A 20,361-nucleotide genomic window follows, 5' to 3' on the forward strand; every position below is an offset into this window, starting at 1 on the left:
AGCATGATGTCCCTCTTCAAGGATGGGTCCCTCCTTGCAACATGTCCAAAGTATGTCAGAAAGAGCTTCAGAATCCTTGACTCCAAGGAGTAGCAGTTTCACTCTTTCCAGGATGAACCTGTTTGTTCTTTTAGTAGCCCATAGTATTTTCAAGTACTCTTCTCCAGCACCACAGCTCAAAGGTATCAATTCTCCTATTATCCATAGCCATTGTCCAACTTTCTGATGCATAACAAGTAATTGCAAAGACCATGGTCTGGATCAGGCACACCTTACTCTCCAGAATGATATGGTTGCTTTTCAGTACTCTGGCGAGGTCCTTCACAGCAGATTTTCCCCAGTGCAATTCATCTTTTGATTTCCTGGCTGCTCATACCCAGAGTGTTGACTATGGAGCCAAACAAACAGAAGCTGTTAACAATCTCAATTTCTTCCTCATCTATCATGACACTACCAATGAGCCCAGTGGTATGAATCTTTGTTTTCTTGATGTTGAATTTCAATCCATATTGAAGATTGCAGTCTTTGATCTTCAAGCCTCAGGTCCTCCTCAATTTCAGCAAGCAGGGTTGTGTCATCTGAATAATGCAGGTTGTTGAGTCTTCCTCAAATCTTGATACAGCCTCCTCCTCCTAGAGCCCAGCCTCTCGAATGATCTGTTCCACATATAGATTGAAAAGGTATGGAGATGGGTGTACACCTTTCCTGATTATGCATCCCTGGTGTACACCTGTCCTGATTTTGAACCAGTGTTTCCTCGCTCTAGTCTGAGGACTGCTTCCTGGTCCAAGAATAAGTTTCACATAAGAACAAGAGAATTTTCTGGGATTCCCATTTTAGGTACTAGATTAAGGGTTTTTGGAATAAGTGGAGTAATAAAGGGATCTCAAATGAGCTTACCATGTCCATGGATGAGTTGCCACTGGAGAGGCTGAAGTATATGATTAAATACACCAAGTAACCTAGATATTCTTTGAGACTGTGACCCTAAGACCCCAAGATCAGAGACTCTGTCCCTCAAAGTGTTTGACCATAGCTAAGAAGTTTCAGAATGTCCCCCTTATACATACTTGGATATATTTGCAGCACATACATATGTAAAAACCTTCCCTGCCAAATTAGTATGTATTCATGGATGTGTTCCAATTTGCCTTCTTACATCTTAGCTTAGCTTTCACGTGTGTGTGGGATGTGTATGAACGTATATGTGTTGTTGTTGTTATGTACCATTGAGTAAGAACTGACCCACAACTGACCCTCCAGCGGGTTTTCAGAGGCAGTTAATCGCACAGGAGGAGATTGCCCATCCTTCTCCCGTGGAGCAGATGGTGGCCTCGAACCTGTACCTTCAGAATTTGCAGTGCAGTTTCTTGCCTCTAGTCCACAAGAGCTCCCTGTGTGTGTGTGTGTGTGTGTGTGTGTGTGTGTGTGTGTATTCACTCACAGATATTGGTGGCCTAGTAGAAAGAAGCTACACTGCAATCCCGAAGGCACAGGTTCGAGGCCACCAGCCACTCTGTGGGAGAAGGATGGACAATCTCCTCCCGTGCTATTAACTGCCTCTGAAAACCCACTGGAGGGTCAGCTATGTGTCAGTTCTGACCTGATGGTAAACAACAACAACTATACTATTATAAAGAGCTCTGGTGGCTTAGTGGTAAGGGGTTGCCTTTGAACCGCCAACTCCAAGGCACGTGGTTCAACTCCACCAGCTGCTCCGTGGGAGAAAGATAGACAATAATATCCTCCTGTGTGATTTACAGCCTTTGAAAACCTTCTGGAGAGCCAGCTATGAGTCAGTTCCTACTTGGCGTATAGCAATTCTATTACTGCAAGATTATGTGTGATAACCTTGTAATAATATTTACTTTCATGCCTTTTACTCTCGTGTATTTCCCAGTATCTTTCTTTGTCATTGTTCAAATTGAGCTGCTTTTCCCTTCTTATAATTTGCTCTTCCTTTCACTTATGTAACTTCACCCAAGTTCACATGTCTCTTCTCTAATTAGTGATTTCCCCTCCTTTCCCTTCCCATCCCTGGTTGCTTGTGAGTTAACGAACCCTGAAATATTTTAACCAAGATAAAATCTTCTGAATATCAATAATGAGACTCTAGTCTAGAGCCTAATCTCACTCCATTGGTCAGTTACAAATATCAGCATCGTGGAATGTTTTATTACAAGAGGTGTGTTCTATGTGACAATAGGCAACTAGCTGAAAGGGAATCTGAAAAAGAGGGAGAATTTGGGAGCATAGAAGAAAGGAGAGAGGTGAGAAGAGAATAATAGAAGAAGGTAGTAAAGGAAATAGAAATGTGGCCAAAAGTACTTTCAAAAACAGAGAAGTCCAATACTTGATTTTTAAGGTTTTTATTGCATTTATGCAATAAGCTTTCATTACATTTTTTTACTTTGGATAAAAGCGTGCTTCACAGTAAAAGCCCTAAGTAAGTGAAGTTTGGATGAAAATCAAGAAAAGACATAATAAATGAACTCCACACATGAGTGGATGCCAGGGGCAGACACTGTGGAGAACCAGAAAGCAGCGTAGGAACTGGAAGCCCGAGGTGATTCTGAGAAGTCAAACGTCTGAAAACTTGCAAAAACCTATTGGTAACTATTGGATTTTTTCATTGGCATTAGTGGAAAATAGAGCAAATTTTACTTCAATCTAATCTGGTGGTAGTAGTTGTTAGGTGCCATTGAGTTGAGTACGACTCATAGCAACACTAAGAACAACTGATCTGAACACTCTTATCCAGTGTCATCCTCAATCTCTGACACATTCAAGCCCCTTGCTGTAGTCCCAGTGTCAATCCGCCTGGTTGAGGGCCTTCCTCTCTTTCACTGACCCTCCACCTTCCCAAGTATGATGTCCATCTCCCACGAATAACCTCTCCTAGCAACATAAGGAAAGTATGTGAGACAAAACCTCATCATCTTTGCTTCCAAGGAGAACTCTACCATCTCCAAGACATTTCTGTTTGTTCTCTTCCCTGTCCATAGGGTCTTTAGTACTATTTTCCAACACCACAGCTCAAAGCCATCAATTCTTCTTATGTCATCCTTAATCACTGTCCAGCTCTCAGATGTATAGCAAGCAACTGAAAAGAACACGGCCTGAATCAGGTACATCTTTGTCCTCAAACAGACATCATTGTTCCTCAATAATTTGGAGAGGTGCTTGACTGAAAACTGGGAATGCCAAAGTTGAAAATAATGAAGAAGTAAGGGTAGTTGGAGAAGTATGGACAGAAACGAGGCTGGAAATAGAATGACCAAATTTTGTATTTTCAGTGATTTAGTCATTGCAAATGCTTTTTTTTTTACATTTTCTGAGCAATTTTAGCCTTGAATTTAATTTAGGGGAAAAATATAAACAACAACAACCAAACACCCCCCCTCTAACTACAGCCATAAATGGTAGCAGTTGGCACAGAATACAACTTGAGAATGGTTAAGGACCAGGAATAGCAACTATCGATGACAAAAGTGGGCTCCAAGATTCTTCAATAAAATCATGGAGGGCCAAAGTTTCCTGTTATACAATGATCTTAGAGACAGAAGAGTGGAGACATTGACACCAGCCGTGTCACTGAAGGAGAAGCTAAACTTTATCTGCACACAAACACACACAGACAACAGAAGGGCCAACGTCCGTTCCAGTAGAAGCCCCCTGCGCTGCCTTTCCAGCCCCACGGAGGATCACTGCCAGGGAAACTGCCCCATCCGAGCCTTTGAACAAGGCCCTCTTCCCATTTGTTATGGTTCCTCCAAACTGTGGAGATGGTCGCTGACGACCCGGCTTCCTACCTTGTGACTTTGGAGAAAGAGTATAAACTTTGAGGGGAAAATCTATGTTTGCTAAATGGAGATAATGCTACCAATTCCACAGAACTCTTGCTCTGATTTGATGAGTTTCTGATACCAAATAAACACAGTCTAGAAAGTAGTTATCCACCAGTAACTACCCACCCTTCAGTAGTTACCCACCCTTCTCTTTAGTCTTTGTAAGACCCTCTCAGGAAAGAAAGTAGTTATTTAAGTCTGATCTCCTTAATGACAACCCTCTAGGTGAAGCCAAACCAAAAAGGCAATTGAGAGTGTCTGCTAGCAAAAGTGTGCTAATCCTTGGAATGCTTTGTAAGGATGCGCCTGGTTCTACTGGATTGCTAGTGGTAAATAAATGTGTAATCTATGGGTTGTAGCATTGCTGCCTAGAAAGATTATGAAAGTATCGTGTTTACTCGAGGACACGTAACAACAACAAATGAAAATATTTCATCACTGTGATGGTTTCTTCTGTAGAGTGTTGGGACAGTTGTTGTTGATTGCCTTTGAGTTGAGACTCATAGAGACCCTATGAACAAAAAGGCTTGAAGCCCCTCTACAACTATCAACATTTATCAAAGTTCAGACAGTGCACATCCTTTAATGACTTCAAATGCTGATGAACAGACAACACAGAATCATTCAACATCTGAGAGAAACGAACTGTAAAAATAGACCAAAGAGATAGGAGGGAGCTCTGTGGTGTAGTATGTAGGGAAATGCACTGCGAACCCAAAGGCATCTCTGCACCTCTCAGCAGTTCTGTGAGAAAAAGATGAGTAGTCAACTCCCAGCCTCAGAAACCTGTGGAGGAGTGTCAGATATGAGGTGGGTCCTACTTGACAGCAATGAAGAGAGAACCGCACACGAAGACGGAAACAAAAACAACCTAGAGGAGACAGAGTGTGGACAGAACCCTTAAAAGCAAGAACCTAATGCCCTCATGGCGGCCTAAGGAGCTGCCCTGCAATCCCAAAGGCACCCGGTTCAAATCCACCAGCTGCTCTGTGGAAGAAGGATGGGCAATCTCCTCCTGTGCCATTTACAGCCTCTGGAGAATCAGCTATGAGTTGGCTCTGACTTGTGGGCACACAACAATATCAATGGGCTCATAAGGAACTCTAATGGTGTAAGGGTAAGGAGTTGCACTGCCAGTTCAAAGACAAGTAGTTCAAATCCACCAGCTGCTCTGTGGGAGAAGGATGGGCAATCTCCTCTCATGCAACTTCCAGCCTCTGAAACCCCCCTGCAGGGTCAGCTCTGAGTCCTGACGTGACAATAATGAGAAAGAGCGAACGGCCTTGAGAAGGGGACTCTTCAGAGTATAGAAAAAAGAACGCTAGAAAACTCAGACATGATATAAAAATGAAAACTCAAGAGACAGGAGACAGGTTAGAGGATAAAGCAGGAAAAAAATCTTCCAGAAAATATAGCAGTAAAGGAAAGAGAGAAAATCAGAAAATGAGAGGGCGATTCCAGGAAATTTGACATGTTAAAAGCAGAGACATTTTTTTCAAATAGGGGAGAAATAAAGATTCAATGAGGAAAGAAAACACCATCAAATAAATTATAAAAAAGTTACCTCAACTAAAGAATATCATAGCTTGCTTGAAATGACAAATCATGGCATTAGAATTTACTCAAGAATTTTTAAAAAATCAAGACATTTCTTAAGTCAGTGTAAATACTATTTTAGCAGCAAAATCTATATTTGTATAGCCACTAGAAAAAATTATTAACAATATCCTTAAGTTGAAGCTGTGGTGGCCTAGTGTTTAAGTGTTCAACCGTTAACTGAAAGGTGAAAGTTTTGAATCCACCAGTTGCTCTGAGGCTGAAAAAAATGTCAGTCTATTTCCATTAAAATTACAGCCTCTTTCTGAAATGCATTGCACTTGACTGTTAAGGGGATAAGTTGTTCGTGGCAAAAAATGGGAAAACTTTGAAAGCTGGTTATAGAATTTGATGTTTCAAAGCATCTAAAGAAATGCTTCCTTAAAAAAATATTACAGCCTAGGAAACATTCTGGGTCAATTACATAATATCCTATAGGGTTGCTATGAATCAGAAACAGTTCAATGTTAGCATATTTGGTTAAATAACATAAAATATTTCTTCCTTAACAGGATGAGCTTCTAAAACACTTATTTTGATTTCACATATTAGATGAAAAGAGTTGAACCATGTTTCTATTTAAAGTCTCTGTTGGCACCACCATGGAACTAGGCTCATTTAACCATTAATAGAAGCAGCATATGTGCACAAGAAAGCTTGAAATAAAAAAGAATGAAACTCGTTTTTGGAAGAACAGTCATTTGATCTAATTGAAAAGTCATGTTCATACAGTGATATGTAAATAGGCCTTCTGCACTACACATGTTAGTTAAAACGTTGTCTTCCAAATTGCTGTCTTTGAACAGCAGCCTGAAAATAACCAAGAACTTCTGTAGTGGTTGCTAATGATTCTTCAGCAGATTAATATATTCTGATTTTCATATTGTCAGTGATCTCCTTCCATCCCATGAGGGAACAAACGTTTTGGACAACTTACATGCCTGTGGCCAACTCTCTTGAGACATGAAAGTAGAGTTGTTGATGTTTTGTGCCTTCGAATTGACTGTGACAGGGACCGTGTGGACAACAGGCGGGAAACTTGCCCTGTCCTGAGCCGTCCTCATGTCTCTGACGTGCTCAAGACTATTGTTACAGCCACTGTCTCAATCCACCATGTGCAGGGTCTTCCTCTCCTTGTCTGAACCTCCACCTTTCCTAGTATGATGTCTTAAACATTCAATTCTTAAAGTAATCCCTACAGAAAACATTTATTAGAAAGTAAAAACTTACTAGACAGAACCCTGAGAGCTCTAGCTATATGCCACGTAGCATTTGATCCTTTCCCAAAGCAAGAGCTTTCACATAACATACTAAATGTTCTCTGACAAGATCCCTTAGTTCCTATTTTCAGCCTCTTTTCACAAAAATCTAACAGTGTCCCACATTTCCCACAGACTGGTTGGTGACAAGGCAACTTCATGTCGCATGTAAAACTTTTTAAAAACTGAACAACTGTCTGCTAAGTCAGATGCCAACCCAAACGCAAGTGGTTTGGATCCAGCAGCCATGCTAAGAAGGAGAGATGGGTAAAATCTTCTTGCCCTATTTACAGACTCTGAAAACCCACGGGAAGGTCAGCTATGAGTCAATGTCATCTAGAAAGCAGACAAGAGCAACAACAAATGAAGTGGCTTACAGAGGCTTTTAATACTTCTTCCACAATGACCAGAAGTCATGAGGACTTAAATATGTCTATCCACGTGTGTCCGAGCACATTTGAGTTATTGATCCTTCTGCATACTGTCCTGGGAAGAGAAGCTAGTTTTATTACATCAGGAAATGATGAGAAAGAATGTGATGGGTCCTGGGTTATCTTCCACGTTACATGACATTTCCAGCTGAGATTGCGTGTGTGTCTCACAGGTTACTCAATAAGAATGTATAGAAGGTAGAAGTGCAGACTAGAGGCCTCTCCTTTTGATTTATATTAGCTTTGCTAAGAGCTGCTGTACATAGGGTTGCAGACAACTCAATGGCACATGTTGTTGTTGTTAAGTGCCATTGAGTCGCAGGCCACTCATAGCGACCCTATGAAGGAGAGTCCTTGACTCTTGGGTGCCTTTCATCCTCTCTCCAGGTTCATAGGGTTTCCGGAGGCAAGCTATTATGGAAGTGGATGCCACTCCTCCTTCCATGCTTGTTTTAATCGGAGAGCTCCACCCCACTCTCTGTCCGCATTGGGTAGCCAACCATTAATGTATTTGACACATCAGTGTCACAGTGTTCAGCCTCACAGCAACCACAAGTGACTGTGGGACGGCAACTTGTACACCAGGGCTATACGACCTAGAGGAATGTCTGAACAAAACCAATGAAAGACAGGCCCGAGGGCCGCGGCTTAAAAATCACCCACCTTTGGCTTGGTAGCATCGCTTTCTGCTCACTGGGCCAGCTGATCTCTCAGCTATACTACGACAGGCTTGGAAGCAGGAGTGGCATCCACTTCCTAAACAACATGCCTCCGGAAACTCTATGAACTTTGATAAGTGTCGATAGTTGGAGAGGAGGTTCAGGCCTTTTGTCCAAAGGGTCACCATGAGTCCTGCTCGACTCAAAGGCAATCAACAGCAACTGCAGCATTCACAATACTAAATAATATTCCTTTAAAAAAGGAAAAATCTGAGCCTCTGATAATTTAGACTCTGAATCAGATATTAGTGAGTTGATATCAGCCTCAGCTAATACGGAAGTTGGTATGATTTTGCATTTTCAAGTTTGTCATTACTATCATTCCTATTGTACCCAAATGAAAGAAGATGACTATGTAAATGGACTGTGTTGGCTGCTTTCTGTTTACCTCCCCAGATCCACGTATCCCTCTTTTTCTGCCTTGCTGGGACCTGGGAGAATGATGTCTACCGTTCGTAACTACTATGCTTCGTGCTCTCAAGCTTTCAAGTGACTCAACCAATAGGAAGCACCTACATGAACTGGACCACTCAGTAATACAATACAAAAAAAGATATATGCACACCCATGTTTATCACAGCTTTGTTCACAACAGCAAAGAGCTGGAAACAACCCAAGTGCCCATCAACAAACGAATGGATAGAGAAGCTGTGGTATATTCACACAATGGAATACTATGCAGCATTGAAAAACAAGAAACTCACGAAATACTATGCAAAATGGGTGACCCTGGAGGATATTATGCTGAATGAAATATCTCAGTCACAAAAGGACAAATACTGCATGCTGCCACTGTTGTAAAGTGGGACTGACACCGGGGTGGGGAGGAAACTAAGAAAAGAGGGGATAAATAATGTATACTGCATTGAAACAGATGAGGGAGAGAACTATTTAGGAGGAATATATGATTAGGTATTATTGTCATGACAAGAGTCCAGAATGAAAGCTGCATAGTGGAGTGGACAGAGTGGGGGGGAGATTGTGTAACAATGAAAGAATTTATTTTTTACTTTTCAAAGAGAAAAGCGAACTGGGGGGAGGGGTGGGCAGGGAGGAAAGTGTGCAACAATAAATGAATGGAAATCCAAAGTCTCTGTAAACTTTCATTAAAATAAATTTTTAAAATTTTTTAAAAGGAAGAGTAAAGTTGTCCAAGATTTCATTTTACTTGGATCCATAATCAATACCCTAGAAGCAGCAATTTAAAAAAAAAAGAAAATTAAATGGCACATTGTCCTGGGAAACTCTACTATAAAGAAGTCACCTTGAGGACAACCATGAGACTAAGAAAAGTGATGGTCTTTTCAATCCCATCATATCGCTGTTGACAAACAAATATGTCTTGGAGCAAATATAGTCATAATGCTTCTTGGAGGCAAAAGTGATAGAGCTTCAACTCACAAACTGCCCCATCTTTCTCCAGCTCGGGCTGTGGTTGTAAAGCTAACCCCCTGTGAGCAATTGAGAGCTTAACCACCAGGGCTCCCAGAAGGAGAGATTAGGCTGTCTCTTCACACCCTCTTTCCCCTGTCATACTTTATTCCTCTACAATCATCACAGTTCCCGTGAGGGAGCCTCTTCCCCACCACAGACAGGTCTTCTGGGATAAACATGGCTGACATGCCGCATTGGGATCTCAGCCTCCAGAGCGTCAATCAGTTTCTGTTCTGATAAGCCATCCTGTTTGTGCTGCTTTGTTAGAGCAATGGTAACAAACTGACCTCGGCGGGAGTAGTGGATGAACCCTTACAGAAGCATTGCTAGGCACAGCGCTGGAGCTGTGAGCGAGTCTGTTGGTGGCTCCTGGCCCTGCCTTCTGACACCTCCCCTCTATTCTCCACACTGACTCACTCTAAAGTGTCCCCTTCATCCCAGACATGTGAAGTCTCACTCCTTGTGGTACCAGCTAGCTGTTATGTGGGAAGCAGCGAAGTAAATGAATTTATACTTATGTGTGAATGATTCCAAGACTCACTGTACTTAACACCTAGAATTATTTGGAATTAAAAAGCCAAGTTTTATTCTCCAAAGGAATTAGTCATTAGTAACAGCCTCATGCATCCCAAAAACTTAAAAAAAATGACATCTGTAGTAAGTCAGATGTGGGTTCTACACTCAGTTGGTTTTTAAAAAAAATTTTTAAATTTTATTTTACTATGTTTTCTGTGTGTACCATCAAATTGGATCTGACTGGTACAGGAGGAGATTGCCCCTCCTTCTCCAGCAGAGCATCTGGTAGATTTGAGGGTTCTACTCTCAGTTTTCACGCTCGAAAAAGAAAAGTAGGTAAATTAAGTCTGTCAATATGTCTTTCTAAGTTCGTGAAATGGGAGATCATCTGTTCCACACAGCATACGGCACTTTGTTCAATCTCTTCTACACTGGAGTAGGGCCGTTTCTAGAACATTTAAAGGATCATTCAAGATCCAACAGGAGAGAAGGTGCAACCAGCACACTGTAGGTATTTGTTGAGCAGTCCTAAATTGAGGGAGCTGTGGGGGCCCCTCTCCATCAGGGAATTGTGCTGCTAACACACAGGTGGTACCTCCCTGGTTGGTCAAATCGATCAGCTGCTCTGTGGGAGAAAGATGGGTAATCAATCTCCTGATTTACAGCCTCAGAAACCCGCTGGAGAGTCAGCTATGGTCAGTTCCGACCCAGTGAGTCAGACAATGAGTTTACATTAATATAAAAGGGATTTGTAATCCAAGAGGTGTGTGGTTCGAATCCACCAGATGCTCTGCTGGAGAAGAAGGGACAATCTTCTCATGTACCAGTCAGATCCAATTTGACAGTACACACACATATTATTAAAAAAGAGAGAGGGGAAAAAGAGGAATTTGTACATACTAGAGTGGTACCCTTGTCCCCATAACAGCAATACTGATTACTACTCCACCTGTGAAGAATGGGAACCCTGATGGTCTAGTGGTATGGAGGCACGCTGGGATCCCAAAGGTACGCAGTTCAGAGCCACCAGATGCTTTGCAGGAGAAGGATGAGTAACCCCCTCCCAGGTAATGTATTGCCTCTGAAAACTCCCTGGAGGGTCAGCTGTGAGTTGGTTACAACTCAGTGACACACAATGACAATAACAATGATGAATGTAAATTCCCTCTCCTCCACTGAATAAGGCTGAAGGTGAGGATAGAGGCTTGGGGTGAGCGGGCAAGGATCTGTGCAGCAGGCTTTGTTGAGACACTTAAAAGGGTGTTGATTCCTAAGACCAGAATAAGACTATCACTCAGGTTGCCTCAGGGTCAAACTGCTAGCTTTGAGGGGTAACAATTCCATCAGTTCTCTTTGCGGAATGCTAAGAGTACCAGGGGGCTCCTTACGGGCAAAGATGCTGAAACTTCATCTCATATATGTTGGACAAGACATCTGGAGGAGCCAGTCTTTGGGAAATGACATCCTTCTGGGAAAAGTGGAAGTTCAGAGAAAAAGCAGAAGACCCTCAACAAGACAGATTGATACAGTCCTGGTAACAATGGGCCTGAGCGTATACATCAGAGATGGTGACGACCGTGCCTGCATCCTGGGTAAGGTTAGATCCATTCTTCATAGAGTCACTATGAGCACAAATTCAACTCTGTGGCACCTCACAACAATAACAAGGGTACCAGGAAGAGTAAAGGAAGCATTACCTGGGGCCTGAGCCATGTTCAAGAACCCTATTCAGGGAAGTGGAGTTTTGCTCTTCCCATGCGTTTGACTCCTTAGAATGTGGTCCGCAAGTAGCATTCTTCTTCTTCCTTTTTTTAAAAAACAAATTGTCCAAGTCTTTTATAGCTCTTATGTATTCACTTTTTAATTTTTTAATTAATTTTAATGAAAGTTTACAGAGACCTAGGGTTTCCAGTCATTCATTGTTGCACTTTTCTTCCTGCCCAGCCCCTTTCCCTCCCCCCATTCACGCTTCTCCTTGAAAAAGAAAAGAAAAACTCTTTAATTGTTATACAATCCCTCCCCCCAAGTCCACTCCACTGTGCAGCCTTCATTCTGGACTCCTGTCATGACAAAAATACCCAATCATATATTCTTTTTTTAATCTCTTCCTCCTCTGTTTCAAGGCAGTAAACGTCATTGATTCCCTCCTTCTCTGTCTTCCCTCAACCATGATGTCAGCCTCATTTTACAACAGTGGCCCTGTGCAATATTCGTCCTTTTGTGACTGAGATATTTCACTCAGCATAATGTCCTCCAAGGTCATCCATTTTGCCTAATATTTCATGAGTTCCTTGTTTTTCAATGAAGTAGCATTCTTCTTAATTTTTTTTTTTTTTAAACTCTCCTTTTCAGGAGGTACGCAGCTGCAAACCGGAGCAGAGGGCAGTTGTTAACAGTCCTCTGGGAGGGGCTCGGCTTCCCGGGCGCACGACCTCGGGAGGACCTCGGGGCGCGCGGGTGCCCCGCAGCCTGTCGCCTGCTCTCCCCGCCTCCCGCACCCGCGCCCTCTGCCCAGAGGCGCCCACCGCGCGCGCCCCGCCGAGGCCCCTTTTGGCAGCAAGGCCTCCAGGTGCCCAACGCGAAGGCGGGGCCCGTCTGCGGCCGCCTCCCCGGCGCCACGAAGGAGACCCCCCCCCCCGGGAGTTCGTGGGGGCTCAGCGCTCTGGCCCCGGCAGCTCAGGCCTCCCGGCTCCGCGCGCTCCTCCCCCTGGGCTCGCCAAGCAGAGCGCAGCGCGCAGCCAAGGGGCGCACGCCGGCCACTTCCCGGGGCGCCGGAGCGCACCCGCACCCGCGCGCCCGCGCCATGGCTGCCGACGCCCCCGGCCCCCGGGGCCCCGCGAGCCGCCTGCTCGCTCTGTGGTCAGCGGCGCTGCTCCTGCTGGGCCTGGCTCGCCTGTCCGTGCGTGCCGATGGTGAGTGTCCGGGGCGGCGCGCGGGGGATCCGAAGCTAGCTGGGGCTGCTCGCTCCAAAACACGCGGCCACTGGAGAGCCTGGGAGGGAACGAGGCGAGCCGACTTCCTGCACCCCACGCTCTGATCCAGCCCTTCCAAGTCCCCCCGTGCCCGCGCCCCATCGCCCCCCACCCCGATATCGTGAACCCTCCCTCCACGCCAGGCGCGCTGCAGGCGCTAGCTTCTGTGATAACTCCGGGAACTCTTTAAAATGAAGTCACGTCGAGGGGTGCCTTCGAACCTGCACTGGAGAGATGTCTTCTTCCACCATCTCTTTTATCTCAATGGGTAGTAAATGAATGCGCTTCTGGACGGCAAGGCAGTGTTTAGAATATTGCTTCAGACATTTTTATTTAGTTCAGCATAATCAGAAAGAGGAATAGGAAGAAAAGAGGCAAAGGACAGAGGGGAGAGTGTTTTGGGAAAAGGGACGAAGACATTCGAGAATTGTAGACATTAAATGTATGGCAATTAACAATCAGAAACGAGAGATGCATTACAGAGTGAACCCGGGCAGAGCGAGGGAGCATAGTGGGCAACGATGAATGAATGAAAACCCAGTCAATCTTCCTGTAAACTTCGGTTAAAAATAACATTTAAAAAAAACCTGAATAATAGGGGAAATGGGAAATAAAATTGCCAGTGATTGGAAAGAAGGGTAAAGGTGGAGATACCCTGGGAGATGAGGAGGGAGACCTTAGGGGCTAGTTTACTGCAAAATCACTAATTGCCCCCCCCCCTTTTGTTGTTACTTGAAGCTGCATTCAGCTTTTAATCATTCCTTTAAAAGACCAGAGTCCGCATCAGTTCAGCTTAGAAAAGCGAATTCAGCTGTGTTTTGATTTGGAAACAAAACCCCGTTGACTTGGTGCTGGAGGGTCTGAGGCCAGCAGCTTCGGAGCCAGGCACTCTCACACCCACGAGGGGCTCCTGTGACTCCAAATCCGGATGGACGGACGGACGGGCTGGGTGGCTGGAGGGAAGAGCTCTCTGCCCTGGACCTGTAACAGGGATATTAAGGTGTCTTTCCTACTTAACCATGTTGGGTGTAACTAGAGGATAGGACAAAAAGAGGTGTGATAGTTTGGGGAAAGGGAGAAAACAAGAAAAAAATTACAGATATTGTCCCAAGTGCTAAAGAGCTCTTTGTTGCTAATTAAGGATGTGTTGTTTTCTTGTTCTTTTGGTAAAGGCACTGCTAATTGCTGCTTAATAAAGCTGAGATAAATATCAAGTAATACAAAATTCACTATTTTGGAATGCACCATTTAGTGGCTTTTAGTATATTCACGATCATGTGCAATCATGACCATTATTTCAGAACATTGGAGGAGGTGTAATAAACAAAAATAACCATCTTACTTATTAGCAATCATAGTGATTTGTTGTTTGAGTGGGTTTTCACCCTTTTTCTTATTTGGTACTGAGTTGTGAAAATTAAACTAATTTTAAAGATGGCAAGTGGAATAAATTGAGATGTTATTAACTTGAATTACATATGCTGTTGAGCCAACTCTAATTCCTTTTGGAGAACCAACCATCTGTATGCTTCCTGAGGCGTTCGGACTTCACGCATTATGACTGAGTGGAATGACTGTCAAATAGTGGTCAGTACATTCTGTCTATTGATGTGGGTCGTAGAAAATTAAACGCAGAAATATCATAGGACAAAAAGAAAGTAGCAGCAGTATGAGAGCACGTGCTTCCTTGTTCTCTTTTGCCAGAAATGCCTCCTGTCCTCTCTTCTTCCTTTCCTGGTGGAGAAGTAGAGTTAGATTTCCTTTCAAGAAACTTGCATTTGCTGAGTTTCAGTTTCGATAAGATATGTATAAGAATTTGTAAGGATATCATGGAAGGATTTGTTTCTACATACTTTTCATATTTAGTTGTGTGCATTTAGGATTGGAACAGGATGGGTGGGAGAATAAGAAATATTCAGCTATACTGTGACATGTGACAGATAATGGAAAATATCTAATTGGAGAGAAATGTCTTTAAAAGAAGTCAAAGGGAAAAAAATTCCAACTAGAAACCTGCTAGTTTTATAAGATTGATACAGTGATTCTTAACAGTGCTTGAGCACATCAGAGGTGCTGAGAATGGTTCAGGATAAGGCAGGGTTCAGATCTGATGTTCCGAGGGTGATTAAGAGTCACAGTCGACTTGACAGCAACTAATAACAACAATTAGACGTGCATTTTGTATCTCCATACTTTTAAAGATGAAAAATCATTGCATTATCTGAATGTACCTGCACTGTTATGACTATAGAAGTTTTGTTAATTGAACAGATAGTTACTGAGTAGCTCTCATATGCCAGGTACTGCCCTTACTGGTTGCTGTTGTTGTTATGTGCCGTAGAGTCACTGAAACTCATAGCGACCCTATGTACAAGAGCCCTAAACCCTGCTCTATCCTGTGCCAACCTCACCATCTCTGACAAACTCATTCCCAGCACCCCAATCACAGAATCGATCCATCTCATTGAGGCTCTTCCTCTCCTGCGCCGTCCCTCCTCTCTGCCAAGCATGATGTCCCTCTCCAAGGACCAGTCCCTCCATGCCGTATGCCCAAAGTATGTCAGACGAAGCTTCAGAATCCTTGACTTCAAGAAACATCCTGGCTTCATCCTCTCCAGGACAAACCTGTTTGTTCTCCTAGCAGTCTATGATATGTTCAACACTCTTCTCCAGCACCACAGCTCAAAGGCATCAATTCTCTATCATCCCTAGCCACTGCTCAACTCTCCAATGCATAGCATATAATTGCGAAGACTATAGCCTGGATCAGGCGCACATTAGTCTCCAGCCTGATGTTGTTGCTCTTCAGTACTTTTGAGAGGTCCCTCACAGCTGACTTTCCCAATGCAATTCGTCTCTTCATTTCCTGGCTGCTGGTACCAAGAATGTTGACTATGAAGCCAAGCAAACTAAAACTGTTAACTATCTCAAACTCTTCACCATCCATACTGTAGCTTACTGGTAAGGATAAAATAAGAAACAGGTCTTTGCGATCAGTGAACCTAAAATCCAATGAGAGGCGAGAGTTCTTAAGCAACTAATTAAAGGAATAAAACTTGAAATGACAGTTTGGTTAAGTGAGGAGATTAAAAGATGGAAAGTGTTCTGAGGGCATTTGGTGCAGGAAGATCTGAAAGTTGAGTGAATTTTATAGCGGAGAGGGATTAAGCGGGACACACGCACACAGAGAACCTTGCAGGTGGTGGGAGAACTAGGGCACGTGATGATAGAGTGATTGGAGCTGAGGGTGTTAGCTGAACGTGGTTCGAGGTAATGCTAGAGAAATTGGCTGAGGGGCACGTAGACCTCATAGACCACGTTTTGTCTTCATCCAGGAAAGCAAATGAAGTCGTTGAATGGTTTCAAGTCCTAGAGAAACTGATCAGATCTGATCAGTCAAGAATTTCCTTAATCTCGGATCAACAGCCAACACTCATGGGAACAGCTGTCAAAAAATCAAATGACACATTACAGATTGGGTACATCTGCTTCTAACAGCTCTTTTTTTAAAAAAAAATGCTGGTGGTTGTTTTTTTTTAAATTTTTTTTAAATTTTAGTGTGTGTGTGTGTGTGTGTGTTTGTGTGTTTGTGTACCGTCAAATGAGATCTGACTGGTACAGGAGGAGATTACCCCTCCTTTTCCAGCAGAGTATCTGGTGGATTCGAACCGTGTACCTCTGGGATTGCAGTGCAACTTCTTGCCACTAGGTCACCAGAGCTCCCTCTCACAGCTCTTTAAAATGTTAAAAAGCAAAGATGTCACTTTGAAGACTAAAGTGCACCTAATTCAAGCCATGACTTTTTCATTCACCTCATATACATGGTAAAGCTGGTAATGAATGAGGAAGACCGAAAAGAATTGATACGTCGGAATTAAGGTGATTGTGAAGAATGTTGACTGGCAGAATGAGAAATCTGTCTAGGAAAAAATAGAGACAGAACACTCCTTATAAGCATAAATAGGGAGACTCTGTCTCACGTGATTTAGGAAAAGTTATCAAGAGGGGACAATCCCTGGGGAAAGACATCTTATTCTATAGTATTTTAAATGCAAATTGGAAAGTCCAACCAAAATTAAAAAAGATAAGCCCTTCAGTGAGATGGATTGACAGAGCGGCTAGAGAAAAAGGGCTCAAGCTTTTGTGAAGTTAGGATTGTATAGTGGGTATTTCTGGAGCACTGGAGTAGGAAGACCTAACGACACTTGGATTTGCATTTTGAAAACATCGCCTTGGTTTGCCATGCAGGAAAGTGGGTGGTATTGGAGCACATCTGCATGGAGAGAGAGACACTCTGTACTGGATACTGTTTGAGTTGTCCAGGTGAGAGAGGTGAACCGAAGGGATCTGGGCTGAAGGGAAAATCATGAGTCATAGTCATCTGTCCTGGATGGGGTCTTTGTGAGCATGGACGGGGAGGACGATAAAGGTAGAACTTACAGTGGGAAGAAAAGAACTAGCGCTGAGCCTGGAATGACGGAAACCGCGTTAGGATTATTGCCTGTAGGTTCATGAAGTACTTCGCTTATGGTTTTGATTTCTTGGACTGGTCCTGCCAGTTGTTGATAGCTCTGATGACTATAATTCCTTCTATTCTCAGAGGATTCCTGTAAGATGAATTTGTTGGTTTTGTTGTTGGTTTTTTCCTCTCTTTAAAATGTTTGATAGTGAGGCCACTTGTGCCTCAAGTTTTTATAGGCAGATTTTTCAATAGCTTATTTAGCAGATAAAGGAATATTAATAATTTCTTAGCCCACTTTATGTCCATTTTGCTTTTAAAGAAATGTGTCCAGTTTCTCTGAGGTGTCAAATATATTCAATATATGACATCATGATCTCTTCTCTGTTCAGTGCCTGTAGAATCCATAATGTCCACTTTTAGTCTTGATATTGGTAATTTGCATAATGATTACCCTGATCAGGTTTGCTAATAATTTATTTATTTTATTATTTTTTTATGAAGCCATTTTGTTAATTTTCTTCATGGTTTTTCTGCTTTCAATTTCATTTATTTTTTTGGCTACATCTTTTATTACTTCTTTCATTCGACTTCTAGCTTTGTACATTTCCAACTAGTCATCTTAGAAATATAAGCATCTGAGGGTATAAGTGTTCCTTAAATATGCTTTACTTTCACCACAGCTTTTGTCCCCTGAATGAAAATATGCTTTTATTTCCATTGCAATTTCTCCTTTGGACACATGTTTTACTTAGGTATGTATCTCATAATTTCATGCACAAAAGAATTTTTCTGGTGGTTTTGTTATTTGTAGGTAGGATAACAAATGGTTACAATCACTGATAAGTGTACCACATTGTTTAGTTTTGTATCTGCTGTGAGATTTTATTCAAGTTAATGTTTTACATGTTCTTGAGTCCAATCAACTCATAGCTGATCCTCCAGTGGTGTTTTCAAGGCTGTAAACTGCACAAAGATTGCTTCTCTTTTTCCCACTGAGCAACTGGCGGCTTTGAACAACCCACCTTTGAGTTGGCAACACAACTCCTTACCTATTAGGCCACCAGAGCACCATCTTGACTATTCTAACCCTTGTTGTTGTTATGTGCTGTTGTGACACATAGCGACCCTATGTACAACAGCCCTAAACTCTGCTCTATTCTGTGCCAATTGCACTGTCTCTGACACACCCGTCCCGATTACCCCAGTCACTGAATCAATCCACCTCATAGAGGGCCTTCCCCTCTTTCACCGTCCATAAGAATAATTCTCTGGAAGCACCAACCTTATAGAACTCTGGCAGCTGAGTGGGTAAGGAGTTGTGCTGCCAACTCAAAGGTGGGTAGTTCAAATCTAGAAGCTGCTCCTGAGGGGAAATGTGGACAAGCCCCTGTGGTGTTGCCTCAGAAAACTCACTAGAGGGTTAACTGTGAGTCTGTTCCAACTCAGTGGCAATGAGCTGAGTATAGAGTTGTTGTTATAAGGATTGAATGAGTGAATATTTAGAAAGCAATTTGAATACAATTTAGCCCATTCTAAATACTCAAAACTCAACTCTCACTGAGCGGTTCTGACTCAGAGTGATTGTCAAATTCCCAGGCTGCAATTATTATTTTTTTTCTTTTTCCTCGTTGTGTATGGTTAAATCTGATCCGACTGGCAGAGGAGAAGATTGCCCCTTCTTCTCCAGTGGGGCACCTGGTGGATTTGAACCACTCCCCTTCAGGATTGCCGTGCAGCTTCTTGCCACTAGGTCACTAGGCTCCCTGGTGCTGTGATTCTTAATGGGAGGAAACTGTCCATCTGTGATTCCTGTGATTCTTCCAACTTATCCTGATTATTCTGGGACCCTTCAATTTCTCTATGAATTTCAGTATCAGCAAAGGTGCTTTGGGTTTTATAGGAATTGTACTGAGTCTGTAGATCAATTTGAGGTGCAGTGCATCCTAACAATACTTTTCGTCTATGCATATGGTCTTTCTATTAATTTCGTTCATCTTTAACTTCTTTCAGTGTATTGTGGTTTTCAGAGTACAAGTGTTTTGCTCTCCTTTAGTTGAGTCTATTCCTGTGTGTTTTGAATTGTGCATTGGCTAAACCCTGAAAGGTCAGCAGTTCAAACCCAACAGCGGCTCCCGGGAGAAAGATGAGACATTTTGCCTTTGACTTAGCCTCTTGTAAATGCTGTGGGGCGGGGCTGTGGGGCGGGGCTGTATCTCATCAGGCTGCTGTGAGCTGGCATAGACTCAACAGCAGTGGGCTTGGTTGGGTGGTTTGTTTTTTTTCTCACAGGTCTTCATTCAATCATTCTTATGTATTTTTGTTGTTGTTGATTGCTATTGAGTCGAGTGTGACTCGTAGTGACTCTATGAAGAAAAGACCTAATGTCTTTCTGTAACTGTCGTCATTTCTCCAAGTTCATAGTTTCCAGAAGCATGTGATTTAGGAAGTGGATGCCACACCTGCTTCCAAACCTGTTTTACAACTGGGAGCTCCACCAAACACTGTCCACATTGGGAAACCATTCTGGTATTTGATACCCCAGTGGTACAAGGTTCAGCATCACAGCAACCCAGGTGACTTCATAAAGCACATTGCCAAAGAGTGATGTACAAAGTGGAAGAGTGTTCCTCCAGATAGAAAAGCACTAGTTCCACTTAGCAGTGATTAAGTGTCATCAAGTCAAATCCAACAAACAGTAAGTTTTGCACAAAAGACCTAAACTTTGTTCTTTGACTGACATCATTTCTGTACAGAACTCTGTTCACATGAAGCAGCTGGGGGATTCAAAGCACATGCCTCTGGGATTGCACTGCAGGTTTACCACAAGGCCACTTGTTGTTATGTGCTGTCGAGTCCCTTACTACTTATAGCGACCCTGAGGACAACAGCTCTGATCCCTGCTCTAGTCTTCTCCCCCTTCGCCTTTTTTTCTTGCTTGTTTTATTTTCTTGTATTATTGTCATGCTATTGTCTTAATCCTATTGGGAGATTTTTTTGTTGCACGACTGAATTTTACACAATGATTAATTCATTTAAAAAAATACTCTTTTAAGGGGAGCTCTGGTGGCCCAGTGGCAAGGAGCTGCAACTACAATCCCAGAGGCGAACGGTTCAAATCCACCAG

At 42.9% G+C, this 20,361-nt stretch overlaps 1 protein-coding gene across 1 annotated transcript in view; it reads left to right on the forward strand.

Moving 5' to 3' along the window:
* Window positions 1-20,361, forward strand: part of SUSD5 (sushi domain containing 5) — an 80,976-nt gene that overhangs the window by 8,377 nt on the left and 52,238 nt on the right. Inside the window, exons 2-3 of the mRNA XM_006890661.1 lie at window positions 12,319-12,483; window positions 12,528-12,715. Coding sequence (XP_006890723.1) covers window positions 12,319-12,483; window positions 12,528-12,715 — 353 coding nt within the window. The remainder of the gene's footprint in view (window positions 1-12,318; window positions 12,484-12,527; window positions 12,716-20,361) is intronic.

Source organism: Elephantulus edwardii, unplaced genomic scaffold (genome assembly GCF_000299155.1).
Source record: "Elephantulus edwardii isolate Elephantulus edwardi_28Jun2011 unplaced genomic scaffold, EleEdw1.0 scaffold00091, whole genome shotgun sequence".
NCBI lineage: Eukaryota > Metazoa > Chordata > Mammalia > Macroscelidea > Macroscelididae > Elephantulus > Elephantulus edwardii.